The following is a 27,059-nucleotide window of genomic DNA, read 5'->3' as shown; positions in this document are numbered from 1 at the left end:
GCCCCATCAAATTCCATTCCATTTCCATTTCCAAGGAATCCCTTGCCCACCAAATGGGAGTGGGATTCCGTTACTCCCATAGGTCCAAGGCTTGCTTAAAATGTTTTGAGCTTGGTAAATTCATGAAGCAGGATGCTACCCTACTTACAGATAGTCCAAGTGAGGATCTCTCCTTTAACGGGTTATGGACCACTGGTGGATTGTATAGTCCTAGCGGCCTAAGCGCAAGGAGGGCCATGACACAGAATATGTCCGAGATGCCCACTCCCATTCCATAGCAACTGGTATCCCGACTCTCAGGACCACTTACTAGGCCACTCAGCCGTTGCCCTTGGTTCATGAACTAGGACGTGTCTACAGTAAGCACACCATGAACCATAAGTAGGATAAATACCTCAAAATTGCAGAAGTCCTATTCATTGACTCTAAACTAAGAGAGCCATACAAGATAAAGTTAGAATCTTTTTGTAGAACCATTTGTATGAGATGAAAAACATTTCATAGACCAACGTCTCCATCTTTGCTTTATTGTCAAAAGAATGGAGATAACTCGAATCGAAGATAAGCTAGAAAGAAATGCTTTGGTAATCCTCCTTTACATGAGGTGCCATCTTTCTAATCGGGACGAACTACACATCAAGTCGGGCATAGAGAATGCTAAGCAGTCGTAACAGACTGATCTATGACATCGTAAAAAATGTGATATCCTGTGAAGTACGAAAGTAAGATATGGAGGTAATGAGATGTGGCTCACACGTACTGTTTAGTATAATTAAGTTTAAATTTTTTAAATGATTTTAATGTGTATTTTATCATTAAAATAACAGGAATGTGTCCTTGTTAATTATATAATAAGCCTAAACATATGTAGCTGAAGATGTCTACAAAGTAGACGAAACATATTCTAAAGTTCTTAATTTGCCTTAAGCAAATTAACAGTATCGATTAGGTGGAACCATTGTGTTTTTTAATTCTTTTAACCTGCTATTGCTGTCTCCATCAGCAGTGCAATTTACTTCATGTACTTCAAGATGATTGAGACGAAGGGTGTTAGCGATCACGGTTGTGATGTGAATGTGGGGCTTAATCCAAAGTAACTTCCCCTGAGGACAACTCCCCAGCACGTGTGGTTACGTTTCAAACTCGCTACAGTGTAGTCAGTGACTAATGCTGTTGAAGCATCCCAGTAGAATTAGCACGGGTGTTACCATCACTGTCATTTTTTAATCATCATTTTCCATTCAGAACTCGTTAATCCATTCCTTTTTACAGTCTATTAATTAGCAGATGGAATCTGGCTAAACAACTCTACATCCCATCCTTTCTGAGAATATGCACACTAAGCTATAAATTTGTGTTCTTAGTACTTCTCTCAGTTCTAGCAGAGTCATCAGCAGTCACTCACAACTCTACCAGGCAATGTGATTGAATAGCTGAAAAGTTTCAAACATTGTTAACGAGTGGATTGTCGGTAGTTTCAAGCTTGTGGTTAATGTTCGGCTGTTGAAAATATGCCTCCCAGATTGCACCTAGTATGGATAGTCCTTCATATTTATGACTAGCATGTAGCATACTTTAGGACTGTCATTTGGTAACTGTAAATTTTTTTAAACTGCACTGTTAATCATGCTGTCAGCTTTCAGTAAACTTGTCTTAAGAACTCTTTCCATTGCACCTGAAAGGGATATATGCACTTGAAAGGGGTGTTAATATATTGACCAATAAACTGATTAATAACAGTCAATTTCTGATGCAGTTGAAATGCATCCTTGTAAGTTACCTGGGTTGCCTTTCAATTTTTCAAGAATATAATTTTCATTAAAGAACAATGACTGTTTGAAAATTCCACTCTTTTGTAGCTTTGGAGTGAGACTCGTGAAAGATTAGAGAAAAGAATTTGTCGCCATTTCTACTTACCACTGCCAATCAGAATAAAAATAAAATATGTCATGAACTGGTATATTAACTTAGTTTATACTCACTTAATTCAAAGCCATATACTCGAACTACTACGATACTAAATAAATGCAATTTGAGAGTGTCAGAAATTTCCTGTATTTTACTGCAAAGAATAAGAAAGGAAGTAATCACAGTTCCACTGACAGGATTTTTTTAATTTGAAGAAAAATAATTTCTTTATAAGTTATCCATGCTCTGTTCTTTGTTATTGTTAATGTAAACTTTCTATAATGTTTTTATAATTTATCCTTTCAGCAATCTACCTTGGACAGGAAAAAGAAAAACTTTTCATTTAGTCGGAAATTCCCATTTATGAAGAGCAAAGACGATAAATCGGAAGATGGTTCAGACCAAGAACGTAAGTATACCTTATTGCATAGTGAGAAGATTTGGTTTAAATGTGTACCTTTGGAAGACACTTCCTATGTACCAAATAAACTCCAAGCCTCGAAGGTATGTGATGAATTTCTTGTTCTGCTTGTTGTTTGAGATCCTGTCATCTGTCTCAAGCGTGTTTGTGAACTGTAATGGGTAAAAGTTGAAGAATTAACCTTTGAATGTTTTGGTTCTTATGTAATGCTGACATGAATTCTAAATGTAAAATTGTCTAACTCTAAAGCATGTCGCATGATGGTCAAGGAAAGTATTCATCTGTCCATGGGCAATGATCCACCATACTTTTAAAACATATTGAATACATTTTTGAAATGTCAGTGTTGGATCATAGCTTTAATTTGAGTGTCCTGGGGTGTTTGTGCAAGTAGTAAAGAAATGTGGACCTGTCTCTTTTATCTAGATAACTTAGATTACTTCTCTAAGAAAGTAAATTGGCTGTGAAGTAGGATGACCTGTTCATCATTATAACCTAATACCTGTATTTAATGCAACAGATTTTGTGAGTGCATGACTGAGTATTATATTATTTTTGGACTTTTTGCCTTCTTTCAATTCAACAGATAAAAGCTCCTGTTTTTCAGCATTTAATTTTGGGTGCACTCAGCATAAAGTTTGGGAAGTTAGGTATTTCAGGAGATTTAATGTGCATTGTAGCATGGACATCCATGGCAGGGGAGATGAGGGAGAGAGGGATCCACCTCCTCACAAATTTGTGAATAGTTTGTAGTTTAAATCTGCCAGTCTGTTCCTTTTAAAACTGCAACAAAGAGGTAGTTGATGTAATAATGGAAGCAAAAGCATACTAATATCTTATTTTGATACTCATTAGTAAATTAATATAACTGAACTCTGCCATCTAGATTCTTAAGGTAGAAAAACATTCTGTATTAGCATATATCTGTGTCATTTGAGGTGACAGTGAAATATGAATGAGAGGTATACAAAGGCAAACAAGGCATTTATAATGCTTGGTTTGGGCTTGAATGGTCAGTCCTTCCCTGTAGGACCTTTAGTTTAAATTTACAACTATACTAGGCTTATACCTGATAGATAGATAGATAGATAGATAGATAGATAGATTAAATAAATAAATAAATAAATAAATAAATAAAAATATTCTTATTTTTCTAAGTCAATAGAGTTTATCTTGGTCACAAGACTATTACAGTATTTTGACCCTGTTTCTCTTGAAATAATTATGGCATTTGCTGTGTTAAGATAACCCTCACTTTTCCACACTTACACAATCTTCATTCATTGTAATAAAGCAACAGTTTGTATGTTGCAAAAACACCTTCCATATGAAGTGTTCAGGGTAAATATTGAGTTACAATTATGAACCTCAATCCACAGAGTACTGTGGGATTTGTCTGTGCAGAGGAAGGTACTTTTCATTGCCTTGCTTGCTTGCGTTGTTCTCTTTCTTGTTTGCTGTCTTCTTCTCTGAAGATTGCTTAATGCTTTCAGATTAACAACTTCTCTTACTGCTCCTCACAATCTTCCTTGGATTCTGTTGTTTGACAGATAGATGTTTAGATTGATAAAAGAAATATTACATTAAATTTGTGGCAGATGTTTTTTTTAATAAGACAGAACAATTTCTATTCCTCTCTATGGAGGAAGAATAATTTATATCTGACAAAAGTGCTGAAGTTGGGACTATCGTCACTACTTAAACCCAAATCTCTCCAAAAGACAAGGTCTTTCTGTAAATCCGCTTACAATAAACGAAGCACTACATTTATACATACCTTCGTCAGAAATTTATGACTGATTTGAGGGTCTAGAATAGGACTCACCATGCAAGAACATTTTAGGAGCTAAAACATCTCAGAAGGTAGTAGTCTTATTCTGATAAACTGCTGTTGATATCTGTAGTGCTGTCCTCTTATAGCACCCAGTCTTACTTGAAGACATGCAATAGTCAATTGATATGTCAAGGGCCCACGAGATCTATAGCATCGTTTATGAGATTGGAGGTTGTAGTTAATTTACTGTTGATTATGAATCTAAAATTCTGTACTTTTTGAAATAAACTCTGAAATGTGTTGTCTTTGACATATATGGAACTTGAGTTTCTCTTTGTCTAGATACATTAATGAATGTGTTCTATTGCCTTTGCTTCAGTAACATCAGATTGTATAATAATAAGTGGAAAACGGTGAAGTATGAATATAAAAGCTGAACATAACTACACTCCAATCGAATTTTAATACACACATTCTTTCCTAATAAATAGAAGGATGGTCTATTCTGGCATGGCTGCTCAGATGGGGTTGCTGGGTAGCTGGATGGAATGTTGAACAGCAGTTTTTTTTCTTTTTCTCTTTTCTCGAGATCCCCTTCCCCTGCTGAAATGCAGTGGGCTGGACATGTTACATTAACATTAAAATCATCACTGATTAATTAGCAAATAATATTAAATTTATTAAAATGTATTAATGACTACTATTTATGGAATATAATAGATGTCTTGTTAACAGAAGACATTAGAAATAGTCATCTCCATGCTCCACACATATGACACTTGCTTACCATTACTGTGTGGAATTAGTCTATGGCATAAATTTCCATTCTCTGGAAGAGCAGAAATCAGGCTGAATTGTATGTGTTTATGGATAATTATTGAATACGATCATAATTTTTAACATGGTCTTTTACTAAATTATATGTAATAATACAGATGGTGATGATATTTCACTTTCTTACATTTGGTAACAATGGAAGTGATACCGAATGTCAGACTTAACCCCAAGAAGGGGATTCCCTTTTATGTAATTAATCCTAAATGACTGTTGACTTTGTCAGGATTCAATCACTTAATGTTGTGCATGAGAGGCAGTTACGTAACCATTCTATAAATTAAAGATGTTCATATTAGGAGGAGAGAAGTTTTGAAATTAATGATTACATAAAACAATAAAGTTCTTTTCTGAAGTTATTTTGTTGCTAAATGTAGTAATTTTCCTAACCTACTGAAAAGGTGACCAGATATTTTGTATTGCTTTCTAATTTTGAGGAAATTTGTACCTGCAGCATGAATACTTGATCCAGTTGTAATGTTACTTAATGTTGCTGTGTGATACTACTTCTTTGAACTTAATGAATGAAAATAAATTAGGCTCTTACAAGAATGAAAGTGGGTAGGGTTTTCATCTAGTTATAAATTATTTTAATTTTGGGATAGATTTCTCAGTGTCTCTTTGCTCCATTTTGTTCTACAAAAGTGACCATGATTTCCCATGTTTAATTCTATGAGACTGCATGTGGGAGATGTTTGGTTCTAATTCCACTGTTGGCAGCCCTTAAGATACTTTTCTGTGGTTTCCCACTTTCAAATCAAGTAAATGCTGCAGCTGTATATTAAGGCCATGGCTGCTATCTTCTAGAAGGGAGTTGCATATCGTAACATGATACTGTATCCTATTCCATCAGTGCAAGCTGTTCCAAAAATATTATGTTCCACCCGAGACCCTAATACAAAAGTAACTGTCTGAGCGAAATCAAGGAAAGGGTAGGGAGTTTCTGATTGGCTAACGGAGATTAGGAAGCATAGCAGCTCACTTTAAAGGTGCACTCCTGCGCAGGCGCGAGCGATAATTTTGTAACAGTTTAGAGGCAGTACTGATATTCCTACCCTATTACTTGCTGGCTGGTTACAGATATTCTTTAGTTATTCAAAGTGCTTTGTATTAGGCTTGCAGGTGTTGATACATACAGAAGCATAGTTCCTTAAAACTGTTACGTGTGGTCTTCACACGCCATGTTGTAGACAACGAGGAAAAGACCCGATACGGTTTATGTGGATAAAGACTCAATTACAGGGAAATGGTTTCTTAGAAACACGTTGTAAGAAGGTACAAAATAATAATAATTGTTATAGGTATTCCATGGAGCACAGAGGTGTAAGAAGGTGCGGGCATGAATGGGTGGACAGAGAAAAGATCAAAGCTTAATTTAAAACTCTAAATATTTTATATTTCTTTCCTTTTTTTCTGAATACAAATTTAGATGAACAACAACCCAAATAATAGTTGGAAAGACAAAGGTGAGCTCGTCAGCTCTAATAACAATAATGATTTGGGAAACCCTAAAACAATCAAGTGCACAATAATTTACAGATTACATTAGATCAAAAACAAACAGTTTTCACTGTCTTACTCGTTCGACAGCCTAAGGTACATTTAAATATGAAAGTTAAACTTTAACAGGTGCAGTAAGTGCCCGTTCTACTTGGCCTTGGTGAAAAAAGAAAAGATTTAATATATCGGCTGAAAACCAAAATGTTAGGAGGCGAACACTTGCACTCCTTTGAAATACACTTGGCATTTCGTAAAAACCCTATGGGCTTATGGCCCAAAGTTACAGAGGCTAAGCGTATACTAGAGATGTGACTAGATGGAGAGAAATAACTAAATACCAAAAAGAAGAGATACATTTTACAAAATCATAATCACCCCAATACAAAGTTGAATGGAAATTACAAGAGGGTTAACACTCTTTATTCCCTAAGTTAGATTAAAGTCCTTAGACTTGTTTGAAAATTTACATTGAAAGGTTGATAGAGTTACATTATGAAAGAATTTTGAAACCTTCCCCTCAAGTCAGCTTTCTGAGACTATCACATGAAGTATTCTTCACGTTTGCTGTAAAATTGTATCCGCACTGTGTTAGTGATGGTAAAATATTCTCTTTGTATGATAAAACATCCTCCTCTGAATTCCAAAACTGATGGTACATCAGCTTTTCCTCACTTCCATAAGTAAAAAAGAAGTCACAGAAAGCCAAGCAAGGAGACTGTACAGTGGATGGCTCCTAATGCAGTTACATTCCAACTTCTTGCAGAAGTTCTATTGCTTTCAATGCTATACAGCGTATACTGCAACTCAGTTGTGGTGTTGCTAAATTTGTCTTGACCTGGAATTTGGTCATCTCTGTATCATTACGGAGGTGGACTATTAATCATATTGATGTCTTCGCCTTACCTTCTACACTTCCCTCTAAAACTAACTGAACAAGAACAAGTCCCAGATCGATTGATCAATCAATCAATCAATCAATCAATCAATCAATCAATCAATCAATCAATCAATCAATCAATCAATCAATCAATCAATCAATCAATCACTGGGCTGAGTAGTTTAGAAAACGCTCTGACCTTCTGAGCCCTACTAGGCAAATTTGATCTTGGCTCAGTCTGGTAGTATTTGAAGGTGCTCAAACAAGTGAGCTCGTGTCGGGAGATTTACTAGCACATTCAAGAATTCCTGCGGGACAAAATTCTGGCACCTCAGCATCTCCAAAAACCGTAAAAGTAGTTAGTGGGACGTAAAATAAATCAGTCAGTTAGTCTCTCTGGGTCAGATTTTGCCAAATTCGCTTCCTACTAATCTTGGTTGCCTATCTCTGCATTTGTGATCAGGTCTATCCATCTCGCCTTCAACATTCTTCTGCAACACCACATTTTTCATAAGCCTTTCTCTTCCTTTCTGCACCAGTTACTGTCCACATTATCTTCCATATTTGCCACACTCTACACAAAAGTCTTCAAAGAGTCTTTCTAATATGCATATCTGTGATTGAAGTGAGCAAATTTCTTTTATTAAGGGAGATGTTCCTTTCTTTGTCTAGTCTATTTTATATCTTCCTTACTTCTGCCATCATTAAACTACCACCAAAGGAACTACTGTACATTCATTTGCAAAGATTTTATAAAACTAATGAGCAACTATTTTTCATGACCAGGATTATTCATTATTAGGAATACTGCATTCACCATCTTAATTTATAAACTTTTTATCCTGTTGAAGATAATCTATTTCTGTGCACGTACTTTTCCCCCACAGTTCTGAATGCTTAAAAATACCCTTGTCGTTGAACTCCATTCTTTCATGTTGTACACACTGGCTTATTGCTTTTCCTTTGTCTTCTGACATCTTGTTGCCCTAGTTTCACATCTGTTCACAAGCCAGGCTGAGTGGCCTTCTGCCCCCAACTTGGCAGGTTCGATCCTGGATCAGTCCAGTAGTATTTGAAGGTGCTCAAATACGTCAGCCTCGTGTTGGCAGATTTACTGACATGTAAAAGAACGCCTGTGGGACAAAATTCCGGCACCTATGTGTGTCCGAAAACCGTAAAAGTAGTTAGTGGGACGTAAAGCCAAAAACATTAACATTGTTAGAAATAGTAACCAACTGTGTAACCATGTTGAAACACAGACTCTCATGAGATCTCTGAAGTTACATAGAGGAGGAGTGGAAAGAAATTGGTCACCCTACTGTGGGCCCCTTCTTATTTGGGGGGCAGTGACTAGGTAGCCAATGTCCAGGTTTGTATAAAGCACTTGGTTATTGTTGCTCATTAATTTCATTATGACTCATAATTTGTTTATTTTGTATTTTGTTATTTCCTGCAACATTTGACTTTATTAGATTGTTCCATTACTTTCATTACGATTTATTCATTTTTATCTTGCACTGTTTCTACAAGATTGTGTCCATACCATTTAGCAGTTTCTTCTGCAGACTCTGATAAATTACAATATCATCAGTAATTATCAGACTTCCTCTCCTTTAAGTGTGACTTGTCTACATTTCTCTTTGATTTCCTTTTCTGTATAAACATTCAAAAGCAGGAGGAATTAAATGCAACCCTGCTTCACTCTTCTCTGGCTAATTGCTTCTCTTTCACATCCCTAATTTCTTACCACTACTGTAGAGTTTCGTACATATTGTAGAAAACCCATCCTTCTTTGTATTTAATTCCAGTCATCTTGAGAATATCAAAACAGTTGAAGCCAGTCAATATTATCTAGGCCTTATCTAGATCTACAAAGTAATGCCATGTGCATGGGCTTACCCTTGTTAATTCGATTGTCGAAGATCAGATTTAGAGTTGGTAGATCTAGGCCTTATCTAGATCTACAAATTAATGCCATGTGCATGGGCTTACCCTTGTTAATTCGATTGTCGAAGATCAGATTTAGAGTTGGTATTGCTTTGTGTGTTCATACGTTTCTTCTGAAGCCAAACTGATCTTCACTCAACTCAGCTTCAACATGTCTATCTGTTCTTCTGTAAATAATTAGTGTTATTTTACATATGTAGGGTGCTAAATTAATAATAATGTACGCCTACCCCCTTAGCCCTATTTCCTGATATGGGCTCGGGGATGAGGCGAAATGAAATTATATGGCACATTTTTATGGCTGGATGTCCTTCTTCACGTTACTAAACTAATGATAATGATGAATGTAAATTTTACGTTTGTCAGCATCTGCTGTCTTTGTTATAAGGATAACAGCATTCTTTTTAAAATTGGATAACACTTCACCAGTTTAATACATTTTTACATGCTAAATGAAATGGCTTTGCCATGCTGGCTTATATTGAATCTACCATTTCATCAACATTAATATGATCTTCTTTTTCCAGTACATTATAGTTTGTGTTTCCTTGACAGAGTTAATGAATGTGTTCCTGCCTTGTCTTCTTTCTCTAGAAGTGATTTCCCATTTAGGCTTCTGAGGTGCACCTAGTTTTCCTGTCTCCATAAGTTTATTTGATTGTTCTTTATACAGCATCTGCCTTTCCTTCAATCAACCAACCAACCAACCCAACCCAACCCAACTCCATCTTCACTGAGTTGTTCCTCCTTAGGTGCTTTCTATCATCTTCACTTTTTAGTTCCTTGTATTCCTTTCTATACTTCTCATTTTTTTTGCATTCTTATTTTTCCACTCTTCGTCAGGTCTAGTTTCTCATGAGTGTGTAAATAATAATTTAATTGATTCTTCATGGTTATTAACTTTGGCATTGGACATACTGTATTTGTGGCAATGACTCATGACAATCTTGATTTGTTTGGTCAGTGCTAGACCTACACTGGATCAAAGGAGAAACAGTTTACAATTTTTCAGTAGGCTTAGACTTTCATTTTTAACTCTTTGGTAATCTCATTTCTAAAATAAACAAATACATATGTTCTCTTCCATGTGGTTAATGTAATCTTCAGTTTAGTCATAAAATGTAGTTAATATAATGTGTGTGTTTCAATTAAACAACTGCATATTCATGAAAGCCATTGGAAATTTATGTACATATCAAACACCACGTTTCACCACAGATGATGTGTGGCTTCTTCTTAGCTGAATGGTCAGTGTAGTAGCCTATGGATTGGAAGGCTCTGGCTTCGATTCCTGACCAGGTTGGGGATGTAAAATCTTAGATGGTTAATTCCCTTAGCTGTGAGACTAAGTGTGGTTGAGCCGTTCCCAATATCCCTAATATTCGTACACCATGCACAATACTATTCTCCACCATATTAATGTGAAGTTTCCTGTACATGGTAGATGATGCACACTATCGTCATAGGGTCTATTGTACAAGGGCTGCACAAGGCTAGCGATAGCCACGTGGAATTATTATACCACAATTACTTTGTCTGCCATCCTTTGGTTTCATTTTTTTGACTTTCTACTATTGGTAGCTCACTTTCAGTTTCCATGTTAACATGCTTTGTTTTAGTTTGTTTTCTTAAGTGTGTCATTTTATAATTAAAAAATGAATTATTTGGTCATCTTCAAAAGTGTCTGTGGAACTACTAAGCATGATATATTGTATTATACAGGTGTATTAGAACTATACTGAAAAAATCAGGGATGCTCTTCATGTTATGTTAAGAACAATGGACTAATCAAAATGCCAGAGAAAATGTTCTTTCCAAGAAAATGAGGTTACTTTCTTTTAACTGAGCTCGATAGCTGCAGTTGCTTCAGTGCAGCCAGTATCCAGTAAGCGGGTTCGAGCCCTGAAGATGGTTTTCCGTGGTTTCCCATTTTCACACCAGGCAAATGCCAGGGCTGTACCTTAATTAGGCCACGGCCGCTTCCTTTCAATTCCTAGGCCTTTCCTATCCCATCATCGCCATAAGACATATCTGTGTCAGTGCGACGTAAAGCAAAAATAAAAATAAAAACCCCTTTCTTTTACTTCTGGGCGCACGATTCAAATTGACAAACTCACCATATTTGCTGTGCTAGAGCACAAGCCACTGCCATTCTTCAGGGAAGAGAAGGGGAGGAAGGGGAAGTGGAGTGTATGATGGAGACAGAGATAAATCTCCGCATGTATGCACAAATGACCTCGTTCGACTTGCGCAGGATTGTCCTGGTCTCTTACAAACAGTATCCACAGTTCGTTTATTAAACAGGCGTAACTACACACACACACACACACACACACACACTCTCTCTCTCTCTCTCTCTCTCTCTCTCTCTCTCCAAGAACACATTTGTCAATCAAGGAATGCACCAGATAGTTTCTTCTCTCGTCTGTTGGTCACAGTAACGTTCTTTATTATTTAACATGCTTGAAGATGCAGTGCTGCTGTCCTACGTTTGTGTATTCCTTCACTCACAACATTATAAATGGATTGAAATACTGAATGAAGGGAACAATATGCCCAGTGGCTTGATTGCAGTACATGTTCAATATGCCCCCCTCCTACTTCAATGCGCAGTTCACAATGGTGTAATAGTGACCGTTGGACTCAGTTCAGGATGTGTGGTGTGTTGCGAACAATTTGGAAAGTTGCCTATATTCTTGGTACAAGTTCATCTTCTCTTTCTACAGGGTTCGCATAGTAGTCAGTTTGAGCAGAACAAACTGTACATTGCCGACTGGGGCTGGGAATTGACTCTGTGAAATGAACGAGAAACTTGTGCATTCGCACCGAGCACTTCCACTTCCCCTCTCTTCCCTTCTCTCCTCTGACGCACAGCAACAGGCAGCGGCTGGCTCTCTGGCATAGCAAATACAGCAAGTTTGTCAGTTTGAATCATGCGCCTGGAAGTAACAAAGGAACCATGTTTTCTCGAAGAGAAACATTTTCCCTGCCAATTCGATTGCACCATCTTTCTTAACATAACACAAAAGAGCATCCCTGGTCTTTTTGTTGGTATAGTTTTGCTACGCCCTGTATATGTAGCAGGACAAAATGATTTTGATCCTTTGAATTTAGGTATCTTTGCAATGTCTTTTTTGTAGGTGTCTTGGCTTGAATGAACTGCATGTCATTTCATGTCATGTTCTGAGAATGTGCTATGTTACTATTGGGCTTGCTCTATGTTGTGTTGTGACATGTTTTTTCTGTTTTCTGTGCATCCCGTAGCATCACCTACTACTCCTAGCAACGACGGGGATTCCAATACATTACGTAAGTAGACCGACCTTAAATGCTCGGCTCAGTTGTGTACCTGCATTTAGGCCTTGACAACATATGACAGTACCTGGCTAAGGCAGATGCCTGCATGTAGAATTTAGTTTATGATAGAATCACATTTCTAAGCCAGCCAAGCTGTTATACATTTTTTGCTACAAGCATTTGAGCTTTACAAGAAGGTTCTGAAAAGTAAGACAATTCAGATGTAATATTTTCATTGAGGAAGTTCCATATGGTTGTTAAGTATAGATAGACACAATGTTTGTAATTACAGCCACGAATCAGAGTGCTACTACATCTCTGCTGTAACTAGTTTTTAAGACAGGGCAGATTTATGTACACATTATGTGACTACAATATCAGTGGGCAGTTTTGATCACAGAAGGCATGAATCAACAATATTATTATTACATTTATAAAGCATGTAGAATATTTTGGTCAAGAAAGCCAAGCAATACAGTTCAGGATGTAGTCGTGCTGACCACGTGGCACCCCATTGTATGCTGGCCATCTGGCTGAGAAGCAGTCGTTTTGGCAAGCTGAGGCCCTGTTGGATTTTTGTACCTCAGAGATTAGTATATATACAGTATGCAGCAAAACAAACAGTACTGAAATTAATTACTAACATGTTCTTAACATCAAGATACATCATTGTAACATGCTGTACTGACGCGATGAGATGCATGTTGCCATTGTCACCTTGCAGCAAAATGTATATTCCAGATGTTTCAAGAGGCCCTGCTGGAGGTTTGACAGGCTATTTAAAGGAAAGGCACAGCAACCACTATCTTAGTTGATTTTAGCTGCCTGGGGAGACTGATTACCTCTGATTGAGTAACGGTACATCAGACGCCTTGACAAAGAATACTGCAATGTATTTGAAACATCTGCAAACTGTGCATAAGGAATATAAAGGCCAGAAGAAGAAATAATTTTACAGACTATTGAAGCTTCATATCTAAGATTGTTGTTGTTATTATTATTATTATTATTATTATTATTATTATTATTATTATTATTATTATTATTATTAGATGCGAAAAAGACCAGAAAACTGATCACGCAAAGCTCACTTAGAAGTTGTGCATTTCCTTCTTTGCCAGGCAGCCTTCAGTTTTTCTCTCATCGTGGTTCTTCGTTCTTCTGTCCACTTAGGTCCTGTCTTCTTCTTGTGGTTTCTCTCTGACTCTACTTCCCACTTGTTGATTTTCGTTCTGTAGCAGGTTCGGTTAGCGATGTCGGCCACTTTGATTCCTGATTTTTCCAGGTCTTGGCGGATTTCCGTTGTCCACCTATTTGTTTTGATGTTTTCTGTTGCCTCAAGTAAGATTCTTGTCAGTCTGTTTTCTGGAAGGCGTTTGATGTGTCCGTAAAATTTCAGGCGTCTTTTTCTGATGTCGGCCGCAAGGTTTGAGAGCTCCTCGGTTTTTGTACGAGATTGCAGTCTATATCCTTCATCAGTCAGTTTTGGGCCGAGAATGTTTCTGATGATTTTACGTTCCTCTTTCAGGATGTCTTCGAGTACTGTTTTCCTGTGGAGATCCAGTGTTTCACTCGCGTATAGTATTTCAGGTTTGATCACAGTGTTGTAATGTCGAATTTTGGTGAAGATTGAAAGGCATTTTTTGTTGTAAATGTTTTGCGTTCGGCCGAGGGTTCTCTTCATTTTCTGTATGCGGACCTCGAGGGCCTTCTGTTCTTTTCCTGTCGGTACTATAATTTCTCCGAGATATCGGAACTCAGTTACTTTTTCGATTGTGCCAAATTTCGTGTTCAAATTCTGGAGGCTGCAGTGGTTGCACATGACCTTGGTTTTTGAGAAGGAGATTTGTAGGCCGAATTTTTCTGAGCATTTCTTGAGAGTTTCAATTTGGCTGATTGCCTGTTGTTCGTTTGTTGCAAGGATCGCGAGATCATCTGCGAAAGCGAGACAGGAGATTTTTACATGTCTTCTTGTCATACTTAATGGTTGCCAATTTCCATGAGCTTTTAGAGCTTGTTCCCATTCTCTCATGATTTTGTCCAGGGCTATGTTAAGGAGTAGTGGGGAAAGTCCATCTCCTTGTCAGACACCGGTTTTTATCTGAAATTTTTCAGATATATTTCCCATGAATTTTACTTGGGAGGTTGTGTTGGTGAGAGTGAGTCTGCTGATTTTTTGAGTCTTGTTGTCCAGTCCATACTCACTCAGTGTTTGGAAGAGAGATTGCCGGTCAATGGAGTCGTATGCTTTCTGGAAATCCACGAAGGTGCAGATTGTGGGTTGTTTTCTTGTGTGTCGTAGTTTCAAGATGGTTTTCAGGTTGAGTATCTGTTCTGCACAGGATCTGTGGTGCCTGAAGCCCGCTTGGTATTCGCCTATGAGTGGTTCTAGTTGTTCCTGTGTTCTTTGGAGGAGGACTGCAGAGAGGATTTTATATGTGACTTGCACCAGGGAAATTCCCCTGTAATTGTTCACATCTGTTCGATCACCTTTTTTGTGAAGTGGAACGAGGAGGGCGTTTGTCCAATTTTCTGGTAGTTTTTCCGTTGTCCAAATTTCTTGTATGATTTGTGTGAGTTCTTGGAGAGAATTCTTTCCTAGATGTTTAAGAAGCTCTGCTATGATGCCGTCATCTCCGGATTATTATTATTATTATTATTATTATTATTATTATTATTATTAAGTGGAGGGTTTTATTACAGGACTGTTTAAGAATAAGAAAGTGCCAATATGATGCAAGGAAACCATGTACAAAAACTACTTTCTACCAATCTTGATGTATGGAGCTGAAACTTGGAGATCAATGATTAACAGCCCAATCATATATCAAATTGAACAAGGGGATCAGTGATGATCTTATTAGTAAAGCTTTAAGGCTGAGGAAACATAAATTTCTTTAATTTTTGGAGATTTAAATTAAGTGTAAGATACCGGATACTAATCGGTGTCATTGATATTTTATGTTTTTTGCTTTCAGAGTTTTTTTTTACATGTCCCAGAATTTGATCATTTTAATATAGCTACCCTACTAAGATTTGTTGTGGCACTGGTGTGTTTTCATTCATGTTCACATTTTGTGGTCACCAAGGAGAACTTTAATTTCACTCCAATTACAACATATTAAATACAGAATACAACTACACTTAGAGCCATGCATGTTAAAAAACACTGGAATAAAAGTTGAAAACTTATAAGTGAATTTCAGGAAGACGTAGTTAGTCTTTCCAGCTTATGTCACTGCACGTCAATAAAATTGTTGATTATGTAGAACTTCGTGTTCTTTCCTGTAATATTGTGGATTTTTGTTGAAAGTTATTTTTATCTTACTTTAGGATGTTCTTGTTATGCTGAAAAGGAAAAAGGCAACTTGGAGCTTTATGTTGTAGTGAAGCTATTATGTACTTGCAGGTATTTTAATTTCATATAACTGATTGAGGATAACCAACTTTTCAACATCTTCAGGGCCTGTATTAAAACAGCCAGATAAATGTACCGTTTAAATTTATGTGGCTGATTGCACATTTTTCTGGATGTTAGACTAAAAACGTGTACTACAACTTTAGTTAATATGCAGTCTGTAGGAATATTTTCTAGTTTAGCTATGCCAAAGTTGGAGCGGCAATTGAAGTTCTTATCTGGGACGTTACTCCTGTCTGGGACTCAGCTGTAAAAATCAAGATGGCTGCATGTTTAATGAATCTGCATCTGCATGATGCTATACGAAAATGTAATAATGTAATCTATGTGAAAGTTAAATTTATAAAATATATCACACTTTCTCTCCCTCTTATCACAGAATTCTTAACAAATTTCCAAGCTAGCATTATGTTGCCACTATGTGATTTGCACGCAAGTGGTATGGAGACAAGCATGATGGTAGCCATGTCTCTTGATGCTGTTGCACCGTCATATACCAGTTTCATAAATGCTTGCCACTTACTACTCTAACATTATAGACATGATATGGGCTTTTGGGCTTATGCCGTGTCAAGAAAATAAGGTGAAATTCTTTACGTTTTGCAGAGAACTGTGCTCTGCATCATCAGAAGAAAATCTCTACTGTCCACGAGAAAGGCTTCTTAAATAATGAGCTTTTGAATTTAGATGTTATTATAGAAGTGGAAATGGTACGTTCATTCATCACCGGATGGCTCCCCAGACGCGGTACAGTGCTAGCGTTCGAAGGGGAAGCTGACGGAACCATCATAATCAGTCAAAGAGGGTTACATAACATGTGTACGTAACATGACATTGACAGGTGTATGACATTGACACAAGCCTGGAATGAAACATCTGGCGATGAGAAACGTACGAATTTGGAAAACACCGAGACGAAATAACAATAGTGAAGGAACAGGGAAGGGAACTACCTACGTAAATCCTTGATGGCTGGCAACCAGGTATTACTTAACTGATAGCCAGTGTCCCTGTTGAAATTGTTAGGATTTCTACGTATTTCCATAGCTTCCTGTATAATCCTGGCCCTGTAGTGTCTAGTGTGGGTAAGAACTCTAGCATCTTGGAACATGACATCATGACACGACGATAGAGCGTGCTCAGCTATTGCTGATTTGTCTGGCTGGTTGAAACGAATATTACGTTCATGTTCCTTGATACAGGTACCAATGGACTGGCATGTTTGGCCAATGTATACCTTACCGCAAGTACAGGGAATTTCGTATACCCCAGGATGTAAAAGTGGGGACAATTTGTCCTTGGTTTTACCGCCACTAAAATTGCTCAGTCTGGGTAGTGTACTTCAAAGCTGCTGAATGAGGGCAGAGTTAAAGGAAGTTCTAATATTATGGAAGAGTGCTTCCCTAGATATAAGTACTCAGTGCAAGGGGGTTGTTGATTGGAGGTGTACCACGATTTTGACTTCCCTGTGAATGGCAATTGGAAGATTTAGTGTTGGCAGATATACAGATACTTGGGTAATATTGTTATATGACTACTTAGTAGTAATAGGGCTAGATAGAGGCATGAATTGCCGTTAATACCAGTAGATGGTAGTGTAGGTGCATCATGCCCACTATATGGGCATATTATATTGAGCACATTTAGAAAGTTATGTACTGATTACATTGAGGTATGGGTCACTAAAGGTGTGCAACAAGAGAGAATAATCTTGAAAGTTTACAGTATGGTAGATTAAAGTGTAATATAGAACCATATGTCATGTAGTCTCAGGAACTCATTCTCAGTATGTGAACTAGGAGTGAGTAGAAAGCTCTTCATGAGCCTGTTACATTAACATTTGTGAATTTTATGTAAATAGTGTTTATTGCATCGAGTATGTAAAATGTGTCTGTTTGCTGCTACTTTATTTTGGAGAGACTACCGCTTCAGACACCAAAGACGTTATTTAGCTCTTTAAAGAAAATCAGTGTCCTGACTGGTGTCATGATCTTCCTATCTGCAGAACCAGATTTCTTTTGAGTGCTTTTGACCATTATGATAATATGTAGACCATACAGCCAGCATCTCAACACCAAGTGTTGGGTGTTAGTAAATAACCTGATGCCCTAAGGTGACCGGTAGCCTTGGGAAGATGAGTTTCCTTAGGTGGGTGATGGTCCTCTCACTTTAGGAAATGACACTCAAACTCATCGAGTAGCCTCTGATTCCAGGTTATGGGCAGCTGTACTCCATGTTAGGAGCAGCCTGATCACCTGCTGACAGTAGCTCTAAAATGCCTTTTGGAGTGGCAGTCCCATCGTAATGTATGTATGTTCAGTCCCTCAACAATTCCGCTGGTGGGATCCTCAACAGCTCTGCCATCAGCTGTCACAGATGGCCTAGGCATCACTGAAGAGGCGTACTAGGGAAATGAGGCGTGAGGTAGTTTCCCGTTGCTTTCCTCATCGAGCCAGAGTTGCTATTACATATCAGTCTGCCAAGCCCACTGAAATGCATACACCAACTGACCCTATGAGCAACATTTTCACACCATTCATAGCAGGGACTGGCTGCATAAGGATTGACATTACTAGCATTGGTCATACCTCAGTCACTTTCTTATTGTCAAAGCCATGGATAAAACAGAGACAGATTTATGAAAGTAACAAAATTTCTCTAGCCTATACCAGAAGGCATAGTGCGCTGTAAACACTAGGTCCTGCCAGCAAAGGTATCCCATCGTAATAACAGCCTAAAATGAAAAAAAAGCACTTTTAAATCAGCCTCAGAAAAGGCTGGATCATTCCCCAGAAGCAATGCTCAGTTCTTATGCTGGAGGAACTGTGGGAATTGAGCGACCAGTAGAGAACTTTATGAACATGGCAATAATCAACCTTGTGTCACTGGCTGGAAAGTCAGAAGAGGTGCATGATTTTATGGAGAAGGTGAATATAGCTATGATGGGATTGAGTGAGGTTAAGTGGAGAGGAAAAGGAAAGAAGTTGAGGAAAGGATACACACACTACTGCAGTGGAGGACAGGAGGCAAAGAATGGAGTGGGCATAATAGCCAACAAGATCTTAGATCAGTAGGCTTACTGTATGTAGATGAAGTGGACTTCATAAATGATTAATAAAGATACAATTAAGGGCAGAGAATTGAGTAAAGGATTTCATCCAAGTGTATGCACCCCAGACTGGATGCAATGATGATATGTATAAATTCCTGGAGACACTGGAGAGAGAAATAAAGGATATAGAAGTAACTGTCATGGGAGATAAATGCAGTGGCAGGGTGCAACAGAAAAGGAGTGAAAGAAAAAATTGGACCTGTTGGATATGGACAGGACAATGAAGAGGGAGAGAAGTTGGTAGATTTTTGTGTGAGAAATGGGTTAAGTGTGGGCAATACATAGTTTTAGGAAGAAACAGAAAGATCACCAAGTATGGATGGGAAAAGAAGGACAAAGGCAGTAATTGATTACTTCTTGGTGGAAAGAGCAAATTATAGACAGTTGTTAAATGTAAGTCTTGTTAGAAGTAGCCTTTGATGGACACCATAAAGTAGTGGTAGCAAAAGTTGTAGGAAAAATAGTGAAAATGAAAGAAATAAAAAGCATAGAAATTAAAAGCTATGGAAGTAAAAGAAAAATTCCAAAATGAAACAACACCTACCCAGAACTGAGGTGGAGTGTGTGGAAGTGGAATGGGACGTGTTCAAGAAGGCATTTGTAAGCTGTGTAGAGTGTGCTTGTGGTAGAATACCTTAAAGAGTGAAAAATAAGAAGAAAGCATGTCAATTATGGAATAGGGATAAAATGGAAGGAAGTATCAGGAAATGGAAAGTAGGTGCAAGAAAGTAGCACCTAAGTGAAGAAAAGAAATGCTGGGAAAGATTTACATGAGAGTTGGAAGAGGATGTGTTTAACAGTAAAAGGATGTTATATGGACTTTTGCAAAGAAAGCAGGTGAGAGGGGAAGAAGGAGAAAGAATAACACAACCAGAGGATATAAGGAAAAGATGCAAGGAATAATTTCATAAATTCCTGAATGGGAGAAGGGGGTGTAGATTAGATAGAGGTGGAGTGTGAAGAGACAGAATTTGAGAGTGAAATCACAATGGAAGAAGTGTAAACTGCTGTCAAACAAGTGAAAGTGGTAAAAGAAGCAGGACTGGATAAACTGCATATGAAAGTGGTAAAAGCAGCAGGACCTGTTTCTCTACATTCGCTATGTAGCCATTTAGATGTATTTGGAAAGAAAAATCTGTACCAAATGACTGGGGTAAAGAAGGGCAACAAATAATAATTATCGAGGAGTTGCACTCTTATCTCAGGTAGCAAAAATATTGTAAAGGGTACTAGAAGGGAGAATGAGAAGAAAGTAGGAATGACAATTATAAGAAGAACAATGTTGCTATCAAAATGGAAGAAAATCACTAGACCCCATCTTGAATATGAGGCAGTTAATGGAAAAACATTGGGAATACGGAAGAGACATGGTGATGAAAATTCCTTGATTTAAAAAAAACTCTCGATAGTGTACCCAGAGCATAAGTGTGGAAAGTAATGCAGTAAAAGGGATTTGTAGAACAAATGATAGAATATGTGCAAGCAATGTACAGTAATTGTTGCAGCGTTGTCCAGACACATTTGTGGAGAACAGAGTAGTTTTGGAATGAAACTGGACTATGACGAGGAAGTGTGCTGTCACCACTTTTACTCATAATATTAATGGACGAAATTGTGAAGGAGACAAAAGTAAAATATGGGGACAGGAAGCTGAATGTGGAGTAAATGAATGTTGTTAACAGATGATATTGTGGTGTGGGGGGCAAATAGAGAGGAGGTACGAGGGCAATTCGACGTATTGAGTGAGATTATTGAAAATTAAGGAATGAACATCAGCAAGACAATGGTGTTGACTAAAGGAGAGAGGGAAGGGAAGGAATTACAAAAATAAAGGGACAATATTTTGAAATTGTGGAGAGCTTCAAGTACTTGGGAAGTGAACTGATACAGGATGCAGGGCTGACATGCAGATCAGTAAAAGTATTCAATAGGGAAATGCATTCTACCAAAGTGTGAGAAACCTGGTGTGGAGGAAGGAAATACCAATGAAGGGTAAAGAGGTGAAGTATAAGATGTATTATTGCCCAATATTCACATATGCAACAGAGACCTGGACACTGACAAAAGGACAGGATAATAAGATCCAGGCCAGTGAAATGAAAGGTTTAAGAAGTATGATAGGTAAGACAAAGGAGAGAATAAGAAATTAGGATGTCAGGAAGAAAAGTGGAAGTGGAAAAGCTTTTCTCTCAACAGATTGGAGAGGGGTAAACTTATATTCTTTGGACATGTTAAGAGGATGGAAAAGGGAAGGATGTTGAAGTTGATGATGGAATCCAGATAGGAGGGACAGCAAGAGGGGGATCCAGACTAAGGTGGTTGAAAATGATCAAGAATAGTATAAGAAGAAACATGGATTGGAGTACAGTTAAAGATGAACAATGGTGGTCAGGTAGAGGAAGATGGAAAGGTGTCATAAACATTCCAACCTGGTGGGTGCTGGACAAGGAAAATGATGATGATGATGATGATGATCTTCAAAATTGTATGAGTCTTTCTTGTAGAACAAGCATGAACTCTGTTAATATAGAGTAGTTTTTCGGGTCATTTTTATTATTGCTACATGCCACAGTTCCCCCCACCCCCACCCCCAATCTGTGCATCAGTTGAAAATATAGGCTACATACTAGTACATGCATTGTCTTACAAGTATACCAGATATTTACTCATATTAAATGCGTGAGGCTGTTGGTCACAGTGTCCCAAACTTCGTACTTTAAGCAACATCTTATTGTTATTCTTTTAAGTGTTTAAAAATATATAGCATCCTTTGTTCCACATTTTCTAGATTTGTGTATGTGATGTTACTCAGTGTATGTACAATATAAATTATTGTTGAGAGCTTCATGTGAAAGTCCCTTGCTTTTTGTTGGCTTAGAATGTGATATGTAAGCTTATTTATTAGAATTGAGGAACAAGGATGAATACTTAACCCTGCAACAAGCCTGTTGATGTTCGATTGGTTCTGTTTCAGCATTCATGCTGTGCTACACGCAAGACGATACTCACACTGAAGGTATTATGAATTCTGTTTTATTATGTAAAAAAAAAATTATGGGTTTGCTGTGTGACATATCTGTTTCACTGAATTTATTTAGACTATAGAATTAATGCATCTACAAGCCTTTGTCTTCAGAATGGTTCACATCATGCATGCCTATTACTATCATTATCTCAGTCAAAATATGTCTGCGATGTGGAAAATACTAGTAATAAAAGAAAGACATTGACAGCAAGCAATTTTATTTTACAGGAGGAGAAGAAAATGTTTTATCATATGAGGCAGTTCAACAACTTCAGATTCAGTATACAAGACCAGTGATAATTCTAGGTCCATTAAAAGACAGAGTCAATGATGATTTGATCTCAGAGTTCCCTGACAAGTTTGGTAGCTGTGTGCCTCGTAAGTACTTTTTATTTTTAAAATAATGGTTAATATTAAACATTCCATTTTGAACAAGAGAGAAATAAATTCGATTGGTGTATAAAACAAATCAGTTTTAATAAGAAAAAGTATATTGGGATGAACATTTAATTAGTGTATGTAAATAAACATACAAAATTAACATTTGCTGTAATGCAATGATTTCTTTAAAAACATTTGTTTATTTTACCTTGCTTCAAAGTTCTGGATGTTGTTAATATACTTAATTACTGCATTGATGGTATGGAAGTTCCTTCTGGAGATCATTGTAAGTGTTAATATAAGGAAAGATCTTCATCACATAAATGGGATTGTAAATAAAGGTTATAGATCTCTTCATATAGTTATGAGGGTATTTAGGAGTTGCAGTAAGGATGTAAAGGAGAGGGCATATAAGGCTCTGGTAGGATCATAGTGAGTATGGTTCCAGTGTATGGGACCCTCACGAGGATTGATTGATTCGTGGACTGGAAAAAAATCCAAAGAAAAGCAGCTCTATTTGTTCTGGGTGATTTCTGATAAAAGAATAGCATTACCAAAATGTTGCAAAGTTTGGAAGACCTGGGAGAAAGAGACGAGCTGCTCGACTAAGTGGTGTGTTCAGAGAGACGGTGTGGAATGACATCAGTAGATGAAAATAGTTTGAGTGGTGTTTTTAAAAGTAGGAAAGATTACAATATGAAGATAAAGTTGGAATTCATGAGGGCAAATTGGGTAAAATATTTGTTTGTCGGAAGATGAGTTACGGATTGGAGTAATTTACCAAGTTAGATTTCCAATAAATTTCCAAATTCTTTGAATTTTTTTTGTTTTTTACAATTTGCTTTACGTCGCACCGACACAGATAGGTCTTATGGCGATGATGGGATAGGAAAGGCCTAGGAGTGGGAAAGAAGCGACCGTGGTGCCTGATGTGAAAATAGGAAACCACAGAAAATCATGTTCACGGCTGCTGACGGTGAGATTTGAACCCTCTCTCTCCCGGATGCAAGCTCACAGTTGTGCACCCCTAACCGCATGGCCAACTCATTTGGTTGAAATTATTTAAGAAAAGACTAGGTAAACAACTGGTAGGGAATCTGCAACCTGGGCGACTGCCCTGAATGCAGATCAGTGGTATTTGTTTACACTGACCTAGTTGACTTCGCGGTTTGGGTTACATAGCTGTGAGCTTGCTTTAGGAAGATAGTGATTTTACGCCTGACTGTCGGCAGCCCTGAAGTTGGTATTCCATGGCTTCCCATTTTCACACCAGGCCAATGCTGGGGCTGTACCTTAATTAAGGCCACAGGCACTTCCTTCGCCATCCTAGCCCTGTACTGTCCCATCATCACCATAAGACCTGTCTGAGTTGGTGCGATGTAAAACCGATATATTTAAAAAACTTCATTACTGAAGTGTTTATCTGTTGGGAAGTGATAATTTTCATTGCTGAAAACTAGACTTGAGAGTTTACACAAAGCACAGTTATGTCTGTGATGATGATGATAGAACTTGTTTTTGTAAATTTTTATTATTAAACGAAGTAGCATTTGTTTCATTCTATTATATATGTTTCTAAACTACTGGTTTCTTTCTCTCAATACTATTATCATGTGGTCTGATTTCAGGGGCCGTTTGTCAGGAAAATAGAACAAGCATATATTGAAATCATTGTGTAGTTGTGATGTACTATACTTGCTGAACTCAGAACTGCTGTGAGAATATACCAATGTATGTGTAGTTACAACCAACAAAGTATGGATATGATTTGTATATAAGATGATATTATTGTTTTAAAGGGAAATATAAATTCATTATGCTCTTTTAACTCTTAATCAAAAGAAAGAAATAGGAGGTTCAATCTTTTCAGGAATGAAGATCTCAGGGTCCATAAAAGGTGTGAAAATAAAAGATACCTCCTAGGCTTTTCTAACCTGATAACAAAGTTGCAAAAGCTTGAAAGTTGACTGAGGGAGGTTGAATGGCAAAGACAAAAACGAAGAGCCTGGCACAAATAAGTGTAAGCAGTGTGCTAGACCAGAGCTGCACAGCTGGGCATGTGTTGATACCAGTCCAGTGTTGCTAGGCTGGCTTGACTTAACCCTTCAAGCCGGTATTAAAAGTTGGCGAAGTTTTACCCTACAGCAGTAATACATTTGAGAAAAATATCACAATTTTACATGCTGTCACAAACATTGCTATAACTTCTGAACAACTTGTCTGACTTTGTTCAAAATAAGTGGATAGCCAGTTCATATCATGCAGATGTTGTATCTACATATAAAAAGGTGGCATGCAAAGTAAAGAAATGTCTAATTACCTTCTTGTTGGAATAAAATTTGAATCAACTGGTGTTCATTACCAATTGGGTGAGCATTCACTTATGATACTATCATTATTTACATCACACGTAATTTCCTGCTATGCATAATCATCATGACTAACACTTTCATTATCACTCGGATTATTCTCATCACTACTTTTACCCAATATGCATTCGAGAGCTGCATTATATAAATACAGACCACATGAGGACGCTGCCATGTTTACAACGATCGACGTTGATGAAACAGTCTTTTTACTCCAACACAATGCCGCATTACCATAGAAGATGCTCCCCTGCATAGAATGATACCCTGCGCTGCGAGCCATGCTAGAAGTTCACAATGACAACAGACAGTCCATACAGGCTCCTGGCTTATGTTTCGTAGGTTTGTACACGTACATGTCGAACCGGCTTGAGCGGTTTAATGTGGGCAGCTGACATGCTAAGTGTATGCCACAATCAAGCGATAACGCAAACACACATGGCACGGTAGAGGAGCTGTGATGTTTGATTGTAACTATGAAACTTTGCTCACATCATTTTTGACAAAATGTTGGAGTACAGCATACAAATTTTTTAAAACGCTATAATCACAAGGAAAATATATTTTTCAAATATTCGCGTTTGATTTATACTACACACATGGTTTTATTTTCATATATTTACATATTCAAAGAAAACTGACGTGTTACACATTTTGATACTATGTTCAGCACTGTAAAATGGGGTGATTCCGATCAGGTGGTGTGAATCTGATCATTTGCCTATTTTTCAACAATAGGAAATGTTGGCATGGTACCATAACAACAGTCACGTAGATGATCGCTGTTTTGAGTACTAGATGGACTGATCTACAATAATGGTAAGTTGTAGCGCACAATACCTACAATTGCCATTGTCAGCAGATGTTTCTCATGTATGCTGCTCTCATGAACTAAAGACCTCAGTCCAATAACTTCTGTTGGCGACAAGTATCTCGGTTGCAGAATCGTTAGGTTATAATATTTTTTCTCTCATATGAACATCTTAAATACTATTCTTCATTTTCATGTCCATAGTTAACATTGTTTTGACACTGAAAATGAAAATGAAAACCTACAACCTGTTTTCCAGTCATTGACCGGGTCAGGGATGTAATGAATGAATCATATATAGGCTATTAGTACGATGGGGTCGCCACTCCCAAAGTGCTTATTAATGACTGATAGATGTTATGAAATGAGAATGGAGAGTGTTGCAGGAATGAAAGATGACAGGGAAAACCGGAGTACCCGGAGAAAAACCTGTCCCGCCTCTGCTTTGTCCAGCACAAATCTCACATGGAGTGACCGGAATTTGAACCACGGTATCCAGCGGTTAGAGGCCGACGCGCTGCCATCTGAGCCACGGAGGTGGTTTGACACTATCCATATCTAATTATAATATTGCAATTTTGCTGGGTGAATCCGATAAATAACAATAATAATTGTGTGTAGCTTCCAAAGATGCCTGGTGCAGGTCTTTCGAGCTTAAGCCATATAGGCGACCTGTGTGTCTATGAGGATTGGGCCCTACCTATGATGAATTCTAATGATGAAGACCGCACACACACCCAGTCCCCGAGCCTTCGGAATTAACCAATGAAGGTTAAAATCCCCGACCCGGCCGGGAATCGAACCCAGGGCCCCGTGGACCAAAGGCCAGCACGCTAACCATTTAGCCATGGAGCCGGACGGTGAATCCGATCATGCAAGTTTTCAAGATTTTAGGATGAACTCGAAAATATACATCCTAGCACAACCTTTCAAACAATTTGTGCTTTTTCTGCCTCAAATGCATGTTTGTTTTCCAGAAAGACAAAGTAAACATTCCTGTCAACAGCTTCCTTTCTAAAAAAGTTTACTTCATATGTATCAGTGCTGCCAACATAATAAAAATATCTAACCCTCTTTTTTGTGGAGATATTCCTAATTGAAGATTTATGATTGAAATTTGGCTTGACAGCTACATTTTGTTGGATGAGACTACTACAAGAAAGAGAGGAAAATAATTCCATTAACAGAGGCAATGATGAACTGATCTTAGACATGCACGAATCAAGAGCTCACATTTTGCAAACTCTCTAGTGGTGCATGGCTCTTACTATAAAATCTGCAAGAGGAAAGGGTACCAACCTGACCTAGAATGTACCTCTGAACTACGTAGCCTTTTCTGTGGGAGATGCCACATTCTCAAAGGTTGAAAAAGAGATAAACCAGTT

The 27,059-nt window shown here is 37.7% G+C and overlaps 1 protein-coding gene across 4 annotated transcripts in view; it reads left to right on the top strand.

Moving 5' to 3' along the window:
* Positions 1-27,059, top strand: part of dlg1 (discs large 1) — a 961,276-nt gene that overhangs the window by 894,655 nt on the left and 39,562 nt on the right. For 3 of the 4 annotated variants that reach the window (XM_067137677.2, XM_067137675.2, XM_067137676.2), the window contains exons 11-14: positions 2,215-2,317; positions 12,526-12,570; positions 22,063-22,104; positions 22,342-22,491. In XM_067137677.2, the coding sequence (XP_066993778.2) occupies positions 2,215-2,317; positions 12,526-12,570; positions 22,063-22,104; positions 22,342-22,491 (340 nt within the window). The remainder of the gene's footprint in view (positions 1-2,214; positions 2,318-12,525; positions 12,571-22,062; positions 22,105-22,341; positions 22,492-27,059) is intronic. The other variant, XM_067137678.2, reaches the window with a different exon arrangement.

This window comes from Anabrus simplex, chromosome 1 (genome assembly GCF_040414725.1).
Source record: "Anabrus simplex isolate iqAnaSimp1 chromosome 1, ASM4041472v1, whole genome shotgun sequence".
NCBI classification, from domain to species: Eukaryota; Metazoa; Arthropoda; class Insecta; order Orthoptera; family Tettigoniidae; genus Anabrus; species Anabrus simplex.
Note: the sequence above shows the minus strand (reverse complement) of the source record. Positions and strands in the feature narration are given on the sequence as shown.